At 40.3% G+C, this 14,208-nt stretch overlaps 1 protein-coding gene across 1 annotated transcript in view; it reads left to right on the forward strand.

Annotated features, from left to right (window-relative positions):
• The first annotated feature begins 4,972 nt into the window (after window positions 1–4,972).
• nae1 (nedd8 activating enzyme E1 subunit 1) overlaps window positions 4,973–14,208 on the forward strand; it is a 79,256-nt gene continuing 70,020 nt past the window's right edge. Inside the window, exons 1-2 of the mRNA XM_053229573.1 lie at window positions 4,973–5,250; window positions 5,855–5,958. Of these exons, the coding sequence (XP_053085548.1) occupies window positions 5,201–5,250; window positions 5,855–5,958 (154 nt within the window). The 5' untranslated portion in view covers window positions 4,973–5,200. The remainder of the gene's footprint in view (window positions 5,251–5,854; window positions 5,959–14,208) is intronic.

Raw genomic sequence — 14,208 nt, forward strand, 5'->3', positions numbered from 1 at the left:
TAAACACACACACACACACACTCTTCAGGCCTGCGTATGACACTAAACACACTCCTATGTCAGAATCAGTGATTTTATTTTGTGTCTGGAGCAGAGACGTCACGTCTTAAACATCTATAATTCACTGAAGTTCCTCTGAAGAGCTGCGACTCCTCACACTGTTATTAACACGAGGACACAACAGGCTCGTCTCGTCCTCAGAGCTTCATCATGGAGAAGAAAAGTTCCACCTGCTGTGTGTGACACGCTGTAGAACATCACAAGAACACTATTCATCTACTCGCGTATTTATTCACTCACGCTTCAGCTGTCAGACTCGGAGTCACTCGACGTCACTGTGAGAAATCACTCGTGGTCACGTGACTTTAATAAACATCCATCAAGTGACTTTACTGAACATCTGACACTCTGAATCGTGTTTTTACTTCTCATTACTGCCCCTAAATACCCCACCCTCACCCCTAAATACCCCACCCTCACCCCAACCCCCCACTCCTGCCCTGCTGATGGCCCTCTTTACCCCCTGACCAGACTGGAGTCATTACTAATGCAGTCCACTTTCTCCTGCTGCCCCCTATAGCCCCCAACCCCCCTCCCCCGTTATCCTCTACTGCCCCTACAGCCCCTTACCACATGTTACTGCCCCATAATGCACCTCTCTCACACAGCCACCAGCACTGTGGACGACCCCACGCTCCCCTCACACACACACTCACACACACACACACGCACACACACTGACACACACTCATACACACACACACACACGCACACACACACACACTCACACACTCATACACACAAACACACACACTGACACACACTCATACACACACACACACACTCATAAACACAATCACACGCACACACTCATACACACACACTCACACTCACACACACACTCATACACACACTAATACACACAAACACACTCATAAACTCACACACACACACACACTCATACACACACTCATACACACACACACACTCACACTCATACACACACTCATACACACACACACACATACACACTCACACTCATACACACACACTCAGACTCATACACACACTCACACTCATACACACACTGATATACACACACACTCAGACTCATACACACACACTAAGACTCATACACACACTCATACACACACACACACTCATACAGACACACTCACACACACACTGATACACACACACACACACACACACTCACACTCATACACACACTCATACACTCACACTCATACACACACTGATATACACACACACTCACACTCATACACACACACTAAGACTCATACACACACTCATACACACACACACTCATACAGACACACTCACACACACACTGATACACACACACACACACACACACTCACTCACACTCATACACACACTCATACACACACACACACACACTCATACACACACAAACTCACACACACTCACACTCACACACACACTCATACACACACTCACTTTCACACACACTCACACTCACTCACTCACTCACACACACACAGACTCACACACACTCACACACTCTCACACTCATACACACACACTCACACACACACACACACACACACACACACACATACACACTCACTCACACACACACACACTCATACACACACTCACACTAACACACACACACACACACACACTGATACACACACTCACACTCACTCACTCACTCACTCACTCACACACACACACACAGACTCACACACACTCACACACTCTGACACTCATACACAGACACACTCACACACACTCACACACACACACTCATACGCACACTCACACTAACACACACACACACACACACACACTGATACACACACTCACACTCACACACACACTCTCATACAAACACTCATACACAGACTCACACACACATACACTCACACACACACACACACTCACACTCATACACACACACACACACACTCACACTCATACACTCACACACACTCACACTCATACAATCACACACACACTCACACTCATACAATCACACACACTCACACAAACACTCACACTCACACACACACTCACTCACACTCACTGACAAACACACACTCACACACACACTCACACACACACTGACACTCATACACACACACTCACTCACACACACTCATACACACACACACTCACACTCATACAATCACACACACTCACACAAACACACACACGTCTTTACTTTAGTCCTGTGTAGGTGTGTGTGTAGTCTTTACGTAGTCCTGTGTGGATGTGTGTGGTCTTTAGTTAGTCCTGTGTGGGTGTGTGTAGTCTTTACGTAGTCCTGTGTGGGTGTGTGTAGTCTTTACGTAGTCCTGTCAGGGTGAGTGTGGTCTTTACGTAGTCCTGTGTGGGTGTGTGTAGTCTTTACGTAGTCCTGTCAGGGTGAGTGTGGTCTTTACGTAGTCCTGTGTGGGTGTGTGTGTGGTCTTTACGTAGTCCTGTGTAGGTGTGTGTGGTCTTTACGTAGTCCTGTGTGGGTGTGTGTGGTCTTTACGTAGTCCTGTGTGGGTGTGTGTGTAGTCTTTACGTAGTCCGGTGTAGGTGAGTGTAGTCTTTACGTAGTCCTGTGTGGATGTGTGTGGTCTTTACGTAGTCCTGTGTGGGTGAGTGTGGTCTTTACGTAGTCCTGTGTGGGTGTGTGTGTGGTCTTTACGTAGTCCTGTGTAGGTGTGTGTGGTCTTTACGTAGTCCTGTGTGGGTGTGTGTGGTCTTTACGTAGTCCTGTGAGGGTGTGTGTGTAGTCTTTACGTAGTCCTGTGTGGGTGTGTGTGTAGTCTTTACGTAGTCCGGTGTAGGTGAGTGTAGTCTTTACGTAGTCCTGTGTGGATGTGTGTGGTCTTTACGTAGTCCTGTGTGGGTGTGTGTAGTCTTTACGTAGTCCTGTGAGGGTGTGTGTGGTCTTTACGTAGTCCTGTGTGTGTGTGTGTGGTCTTTACGTAGTCCTGTGTAGGTGTGTGTGTAGTCTTTACGTAGTCCTGTGTGGGTGTGTGTGGTCTTTACGTAGTCCTGTGAGGGTGTGTGTGGTCTTTACGTAGTCCTGTGAGGGTGTGTGTAGTCTTTACGTAGTCCTGTGAGGGTGTGTGTGGTCTTTACGTAGTCCTGTAGGTGTGTGTGTGGTCTTTACGTAGTCCTGTGAGGGTGTGTGTGGTCTTTACGTAGTCCTGTGAGGGTGAGTGTGGTCTTTACGTAGTCCTGTGAGGGTGTGTGGTCTTTACGTAGTCCTGTAGGTGTGTGTGTGGTCTTTACGTAGTCCTGTGAGGGTGTGTGTGGTCTTTACGTAGTCCTGTGAGGGTGAGTGTGGTCTTTACGTAGTCCTGTGAGGGTGTGTGTGGTCTTTACGTAGTCCTGTGAGGGTGAGTGTAGTCTTTACGTAGTCCTGTGAGGGTGTGTGTGGTCTTTACGTAGTCCTGTGAGGGTGTGTGTGGTCTTTACGTAGTCCTGTGAGGGTGAGTGTGGTCTTTACGTAGTCCTGTGAGGGTGAGTGTGGTCTTTACGTAGTCCTGTGAGGGTGTGTGTGGTCTTTACGTAGTCCTGTGAGGGTGAGTGTGGTCTTTACGTAGTCCTGTGAGGGTGTGTGGTCTTTACGTAGTCCTGTGTGTGTGTGTGTGGTCTTTACGTAGTCCTGTGTAGGTGTGTCTGTAGTCTTTACGTAGTCCTGTGTAGGTGTGTGTGTAGTCTTTACGTAGTCCTGTGTGGGTGTGTGTGTAGTCTTTACGTAGTCCTGTGTGGGTGTTTGTGGTCTTTACGTAGTCCTGTGTGGGTGTGTGTAGTCTTTACGTAGTCCTGTGTGGGTGTGTGTGTGGTCTTTACGTAGTCCTGTGTGGGTGTGTGTAGTCTTTACGTAGTCCTGTGTGGGTGTGTGTAGTCTTTACGTAGTCCTGTGTGGGTGTGTGTGGTCTTTACGTAGTCCTGTGTAGGTGTGTGTAGTCTTTACGTAGTCCTGTGTGGGTGTGTGTAGTCTTTACGTAGTCCTGTGTGGGTGTGTGTAGTCTTTACGTAGTCCTGTGAGGGTGTGTGTAGTCTTTACGTAGTCCTGTGTGGGTGTGTGTAGTCTTTACGTAGTCCTGTGTGGGTGTGTGTGTGGTCTTTACGTAGTCCCGTGTGGGTGTGTGTGGTCTTTATGTAGTCCTGTGTTTGCTTCACTGTGTACTGTTCCAGCTGTTTATGGTTGAAATCACAATAAAAGCCACTTGACTCTCAGGTTACTGTGCAAAGAAACGACTGAATTGACGTTGTTTATCTCCTTAAGGAGACATCTTTCATCTTTTGTACTTTTATTATGTTTTTTTTTTTTACTTGGGAAATTGACTGTAGTGAACATTTAAGTAATTTTTAATGCATAATTAACCTTTAAAAATCTCTGTTGTACCTTAAACACACTTTAAATGTTCACTACATTCATATCTCCAGGTGATAATGAAATATTAAAGCTTCCATCCGAGCAACGGTACTGTTTATTATATACGGTACCCTCTACTGCCCCTACTGTCCATTTATTTACTTATTCATTCAGTTTAGTACAAAAAAAAAGGAAAAAGTTAAATCATTGCTCTGTAATTTTATAATCAAACACCAGGGGGCAGTATTCCGCCTGTATACCGATAAAGCGGCACAGAAGAAGAGTAAAGCCGCAAAATGTTTTCCGGTATTTACATCACCGGTGGATTAATCCATTATTTTGAGTTTAGGGGTGCACAGTTTTCAGATTTTTATTAAAATATTAATAGTAAATCAATTTCTGACAAATGTATTAATTTGAAACTGTTATATATAACGGATATTAATCGTAGTTATCCTGTATAATAAAAGCTAAACTTTGTTTATGTGCGTTCAGTGGATTAGCCGAGGAAAGGCTGTAGCGGGAGCGATGGCTGCGTCTCAAACCGCACACTAACGCACTAAATAGTGTGCAGTTAAAATGCTGCAGAGTAATTATTTTTACTAAAAGCTTTAATCAGACGGTGTAAAGTTTGTCATTATGCTTGTAGTCTGTAGATGTAGATGGCTGAATTTACGTCAGGGAGTAGGAAGCTGCTGTTCCTCCCCCTGTGTAGTGCAGTATGTAGGCGGCAGTGAGCGGTTTGGGACGCAGCCGCAGCGCTTCACTGAGACACAGACAGAGAGAGAGAGAGAGAGAGAGAGCTGCTGGTGCAGGAGCTGAGCCGGCATGGCCGAACACAAACCCAATAAAGAGCAAAGATACGACCGACAGCTCAGGTAAGGGATGAAGAGCCACTTTTAATGAAGCTTTATTCTTTATTTATAATGAATTAATCTCACATTTCCTGCCTGTTTAGATGTTTAGGGCTGAAGTGAGCGCGTGTAGAGCACTGTCCTGCTGCGTTTACTGCAAAACACAGCACTTTATAATATATACATATAATATATAAATATAACATTATATACTTACTGCACCATAACATTACATATCTACTTTACTATAACATTTTACATTTACTTTACTACATCATTATATATCTACTGCAGCATAACATTACATATTTATTTTACTGTAACATTATATATTTATTTTACTATAACATTATATATTTACTTTATTATTACATTATATATTTACATCACTATAACATTATTGTGTAGCAGTGACGCTTCTGCACACTGCCTGCTGCTGCGTGTGTTGATGTGTATTATTTATATATATGTATGTGTGTGTGTGTGTGTGTGTGTGTGTTGATGTGTGTGTGTATGTGTGTGTACTGTATAAATATGTGTGTGTGTGTGTGTGTGTGTGTGTTGATGTTTATGTTTATATGTGTGTGTTTATGTTTATATTTACGTGTGTGTGTGTGTTTAATGACAGGTTATGGGGAGATCATGGTCAGGATGCTCTTGAAAGTGCACATGTGTGTCTGATAAACGCCACAGCGTCCGGCACAGAGATCCTGAAGAACCTCGTCTTACCTGGTACACACACACACACACACACACACACACACACACACACACACACACACGTTTATACAGTATACACACACACACACACACACACACACACACACTTATACAGTATACACACACACACACACACACACACACTTATACAGTATACACACACACACACACACACTTATACAGTATACACACACACACACACACACGTTTATACAGTATACACACACACACACACACACACACACACTTATACAGTATACACACACACACACACACACACACACACTTATACAGTATACACACACACACACACACACACACGTTTATACAGTATACACACACACACACACACACATTTATACAGTATACACACACACACACACGCACACACATTTATACACTATACACACACACACACACATTTATACAGTATACACACACACACACATTTATACACTATACACACACACACACATTTATATAGTATACACACACACACACACACACGTTTATACAGTATACACACACACACACACTTATACAGTATACACACACACACACACTTATACAGTATACACACACACACACACACACATTTATACAGTACACACACACACACACGTTTATACAGTATACACACACACACACATTTATACAGTATACACACACACACACACATTTATACACTATACACACACACACATTTATATAGTATACACACACACACGTTTATACAGTATACACACACACACACACTTATACAGTATACACACACACACACACACGTTTATACAGTATACACACACACACACACACACATTTATACAGTACACACACACACACACACACGTTTATACAGTATACACACACACACACACACACATTTATACAGTATACACACACACACACATTTATACAGTATACACACACACACACATTTATACACTATACACACACACACACATTTATATAGTATACACACACACACACACTTATACAGTATACACACACACACACATTTATACACTATACACACACACACACACATTTATATAGTATACACACACACACACATTTATACACTATACACACACACACACACATTTATACACTATACACACACACACACACACATTTATACAGTATACACACACACACACATTTATACACTATACACACACACACACATTTATATAGTATACACACACACACACACTTATACAGTATACACACACACACACATTTATACACTATACACACACACACACACATTTATACAGTATACACACACACACACATTTATACACTATACACACACACACACACATTTATATAGTATACACACACACACACACATTTATACACTATACACACACACACACACATTTATACACTATACACACACACACACACACATTTATACAGTATACACACACACACACATTTATACACTATACACACACACACACATTTATATAGTATACACACACACACACACTTATACAGTATACACACACACACACATTTATACACTATACACACACACACACACATTTATACAGTATACACACACACACACATTTATACACTATACACACACACACACACATTTATATAGTATACACACACACACACATTTATACACTATACACACACACACACACATTTATACACTATACACACACACACACACATTTATACAGTATACACACACACACACATTTATACACTATACACACACACACACATTTATACACTATACACACACACACACACATTTATATAGTATACACACACACACACACATTTATACAGTATACACACACACACACACATTTATATAGTATACACACACACACATTTATATAGTATACACACACACACATTTATACACTATACACACACACACACACGTTTATATAGTATACACACACACACACACATTTATACAGTATACACACACACACACACACACATTTATACACTATACACACACACACACACATTTATATAGTATACACACACACACACACATTTATACACTATACACACACACACACACACATTTATATAGTATACACACACACACACATTTATACACTATACACACACACACATTTATATAGTATACACACACACACACATTTATACACTATACACACACACACACACATTTATACAGTATACACACACACACACATTTATACACTATACACACACACACACATTTATACAGTATACACACACACACATTTATACACTATACACACACACACACATTTATATAGTATACACACACACACACATTTATACACTATACACACACACACATTTATATAGTATACACACACACACACACATTTATACAGTATACACACACACACACATTTATACACTATACACACACACACACACATTTATATAGTATACACACACACACACATTTATATAGTATACACACACACACACATTTATACACTATACACACACACACACACATTTATACACTATACACACACACACACACATTTATACACTATACACACACACACACACATTTATACAGTATACACACACACACACACATTTATACACTATACACACACACACACACATTTATATAGTATACACACACACACACATTTATACACTATACACACACACACACACACACATTTATATAGTATACACACACACACACATTTATACAGTATACACACACACACACACATTTATACACTATACACACACACACACACACACACACACACATTTATACAGTATACACACACACACATTTATACACTATACACACACACACACACATTTATACAGTATACACACACACACACATTTATACAGTATACACACACACACATTTATACAGTATACACACACACACACATTTATACACTATACACACACACACATTTATACACTATACACACACACACACACATTTATATAGTATACACACACACACACATTTATACACTATACACACACACACACATTTATACAGTATACACACACACACACACGTTTATACAGTATACACACACACACACACATTTATACAGTATACACACACACACACATTTATACACTATACACACACACACACATTTATATAGTATACACACACACACACATTTATACAGTACACACACACACACATTTATACACTATACACACACACACACACACATTTATACACTATACACACACACACATTTATATAGTATACACACACACACACGTTTATACAGTATACACACACACACACACACACACACACACACGTTTATACAGTATACACACACACACACACACACACAAACGTTTATACAGTCTACACACACATTTATACAGTATACAATTCAATTCAATTCAATTCAATTTTATTTGTATAGCGCTTTTAACAATGGACATTGTCACAAAGCAGCTTTACAGAAATAAATGGATTCACAAAAATATATTGTAAATATTTAAATTTATCACTGTGAATTTATCCCTAATGAGCAAGCCAGTGGCGACGGTGGCAAGGAAAAACTCCCCGAGATGATATGAGGAAGAAACCTTGAGAGGAACCAGGCTCAAAAGGGAACCCATCCTCATCTGGGTGCAACGGATAGTGCAATTATAAATAAATCCCTTCTATTGTGTACTATATGGACAAATAGTGCAATTGTGCAACCAATAAATTCATCGCAGTATTTGCAAGAGGTCCGGCTGGTTAAAATCTATCCACTGTCCACTGATGGAGTCCTGAGTACGAAGCTGCTCGTGGCAACTGCAGCCCCAAAGCCACTACAGCAATCGCAGTCCCAAGCCATTACAGTACAGCTCCCCATATGTGATCCCCAAGCCATCTCCACAGCCCCCAGGTGGCACCATCCCCAGCAATCCAAACAGTTCTTCAGGCAGTCCATATGGGGCCACCCCCAGCAGCAGCGAGCGAACTCAACCGATGAGAACTCCAACCAGAAGTAGGGCATCAGGATGGGTCAGGCAGCGAGGAGGAGCAGAAGGGGTCAGGATCACTGGCATCATTGGCATCTCAGAAGTAGCATGTGTAGCTCGACAGAGAGTGAGGGAGAGAGAGAGATGGAGAGAAAGGAAGAGATTGTTAGGTGAGCTTTTGTCCTCTAATGGTTAAGCACGATGTACTTTGCATGCAGAGTGCAAGCAGGGACTCCGGCAAGACTAGCTATGACAGCATAACTGAAAGGGAGAGCCAGAAGCTAACACAGACATGAGGGCACCCTGGGACATAAGGCAGCCAGCCACTCCACCGTCGACAAACCTGAGTGAACGTGTGAGAGTGGGGGGGCGACAGCATCCAAACATCCCATTTCACCACAACACTCTATGCCTGTGAAACCCTCCAGACCTGCCCCTGTACCTAAGAAAACTATTCACAAAAGGCTTGACTAAACAAATATGTTTTCAGCCTAGACTTAAACACTGAGACTGTGTCTGAGCCCCGAACACTAAGTGGAAGGCTGTTCCATAACTGTGGGGCTTTGTATGAGAAAGCTCTACCCCCAGCTGTAGCCCGCATTATTCGAGGTACCAACAAATAGCCTGCATCTTTTGATCTGAGTAGGCGTGACGGATCATAAAAGACCAAAAGTTCGCTCAGGTACTGTGGCGCGAGACCATTTAGTGCTTTATAGGTCAATAGTAGTATTTTATAATCAATACGAAATTTGATTGGGAGCCAATGCAGTGTGGATAAGATAGGGGTGATGTGGTCATATCTTCTGGTTCTAGTAAGGACTCTCGCTGCTGCATTCTGGACTAACTGGAGCTTGTTTATGCATCTACTGGAACATCCAGACAGTAAGGCATTACAATAATCCAACCTAGAGGTAACAAAAGCATGAACTAATTTTTCTGCATCGTGTAGCGACAATATATTTCTTATTTTAGCAATATTTCTGAGATGAAAGAAAGCAATCCTAGTTATATTATCTACATGAGCTTCAAAAGAAAGACTAGAGTCGATAATCACACCAAGGTCTTTTACTGCTGCACATGATGAAACGGAAAGGTCATCCAGAGTTATTATGTAATCAGAAAGCTTACTTCTAGCTGCATGTGGTCCTAGTACAAGTACTTCTGTCTTGTCAGAATTAAGTAAGAGAAAGTTAATAAGCATCCAGTTTCTAATGTCTTTTACACATTCCTCAACTTTATTAAGCTGGTGTCTGTCATCTGGCTTTGCTGAAACATACAACTGTGTGTCATCAGCGTAACAGTGGAAGCTAATACCATGCTTACGAATAATTTTGCCCAGAGGTAGCATATATAAAGAAAAGAGCAGTGGGCCTAAAACAGAGCCTTGCGGAACACCAAACTTTACCTTAGCATGAGAAGAGAAGTCACCATTTACGTTTACAAACTGATAACGATCAGTCAAATAAGACCTGAGCCAGGAAAGGGCTGTTCCCTTAATGCCTACTACATTTTCTAGTCTATTGAGGAGAATAGCATGATCAATGGTATCAAAAGCTGCACTAAGGTCAAGCAGCACCAGCAAGGAGACACAACCCTGATCAGAGGCCAGTAGTAAGTCATTTACAACTTTTACCAGTGCTGTCTCTGTGCTATGATGAGGCCTAAATCCTGACTGATACATTTCATGAATGTTATTCCTATGTAAGTATGAGCATAGCTGCTGTGCTACAACCTTTTCAAGGACCTTGGAAATAAAGGGGAGGTTTGATATTGGCCTGTAGTTGGACAGTTGACAGGGATTGAGGTCAGGTTTTTTAATCAGGGGCTTGATAACTGCTAATTTAAAAGATTTAGGTACATAGCCAATGCTAAGGGAAGAATTGATTATCTTTAAAAGAGGTTTGATTGTTTCAGGAATTATCTGTTTGAGGAAACAAGTAGGTAAAGGATCTAGCATACAGGTTGATGATTTTGATGATGAAATTAGTGAAATTAGTTCAGTCTCTTCAAGGGGACTAAAGCGTTGTAGTTGTTTATCTAATATTATCATATTATCATCTACAGGGTTAGTTATAGAACTGTCCGGTTTTAAATTAATAGTCTGAATTTCTAGCCTGATATTTTCAATTTTACCATTGAAAAAATTCATGAAGTCATCGCTGCTATATAATGATTGTGTGCGTGTTTCTATTGTGGTCTTATTCCTAGTTAATTTTGCTACAGTATTAAATAAGAATCTAGGATTATTTCTGTTATCTTCAATTAGGGTGGAGAGATACATTGATCTAGCAGCACTAAGAGCTTTCTTATAGCTCAATAGGCTCTCCTTCCATGCTATTTGAAATACTACCAAGTTAGTTTGACGCCATTTACGTTCTAGTTTTCGAGTGGTCTGTTTTAAAGTTCGTGTGTGATCGCTATACCAGGGTGCTAGCTTTTTCTCCCTAATTATTTTTCTTTTAAGTGGAGCTACCTTATCTAGCGAGTTGCAGAACGTTGATTCTAAACATTCAGTTGCCTGGTCAAGTTGTTCGGGATCAGACGGTGATCCAATCATGGTTGATAAATCTGGGAGATTACTGATAAAACTTTGTGCAGTTGTTGACGTGAACGTACGTTTGACATGGTGACGTGGCAAGGTGCATATACTATGATTAATACACATTTTAAATGAGATGAGGTAATGATCTGAGATAGCTTCAGACTGTGGACATGAGACTATATTTTCTATATTTAATCCGAATGTTAGTATTAAATCAAGAGTGTGACCACCACTATGGGTGGGTCCTATTACATTCTGATTAACCCCTACAGAATCTAGAATGGACACAACTGCTGTTCTCAGAGGGTCATCTGGATTATCAAAATGAATATTAAAGTCTCCAACAATTAATGCCTTGTCTAAAGAAACAACCAGGTTAGAGATGAAATCCGCAAATTCACACAGGAATTCAGAATATGGCCCTGGGGGTCTGTAAATAATAATTACTGGAATCACCTGGGTAGACTTATTTTTAGTGGCTACGTATGTTATGTTAGAATAAAGAACTTCAAATGCGTTGAATTATATACACACACACACACATTTATACACTATACACACACACACACATTTATATAGTATACACACACACACACACATTTATACAGTATACACACACACACACACATTTATACACTATACACACACACACACATTTATATAGTATACACACACACACACACACACGTTTATACAGTATACACACACACACACACTTATACAGTATACACACACACACACACACACTTTATACAGTATACACACACACACACACACACACATTTATACAGTATACACACACACACACATTTATACACTATACACACACACACACATTTATATAGTATACACACACACACATTTATACAGTATACACACACACACACACATTTATACACTATACACACACACACACACATTTATATAGTATACACACACACACGTTTATACAGTATACACACACACACACACACACATTTATATAGTATACACACACACACATTTATACACTATACACACACACACACACATTTATATAGTATACACACACACACACATTTATACACTATACACACACACACACACACACATTTATATAGTATACACACACACACACATTTATACACTATACACACACACACACACATTTATACAGTATACACACACACACACATTTATACAGTATACACACACACACACATTTATACACTATACACACACACACACACATTTATACACTATACACACACACACACACATTTATACACTATACACACACACACACATTTATACAGTATACACACACACACATTTATACACTATACACACACACACACATTTATATAGTATACACACACACACACATTTATACACTATACACACACACACACACACATTTATATAGTATACACACACACACACATTTATACACTATACACACACACACACATTTATATAGTATACACACACACACACATTTATACAGTATACACACACACACACATTTATACACTATACACACACACACACACACATTTATATAGTATACACACACACACACATTTATACACTATACACACACACACACATTTATATAGTATACACACACACACACATTTATACAGTATACACACACACACACATTTATACACTATACACACACACACACACATTTATACACTATACAGACACACACACATTTATACACTATACACACACACACACACATTTATACAGTATACACACACACACACACA

This window comes from Pangasianodon hypophthalmus, chromosome 25, assembly GCF_027358585.1.
Source record: "Pangasianodon hypophthalmus isolate fPanHyp1 chromosome 25, fPanHyp1.pri, whole genome shotgun sequence".
Classification (NCBI taxonomy): Eukaryota; Metazoa; Chordata; class Actinopteri; order Siluriformes; family Pangasiidae; genus Pangasianodon; species Pangasianodon hypophthalmus.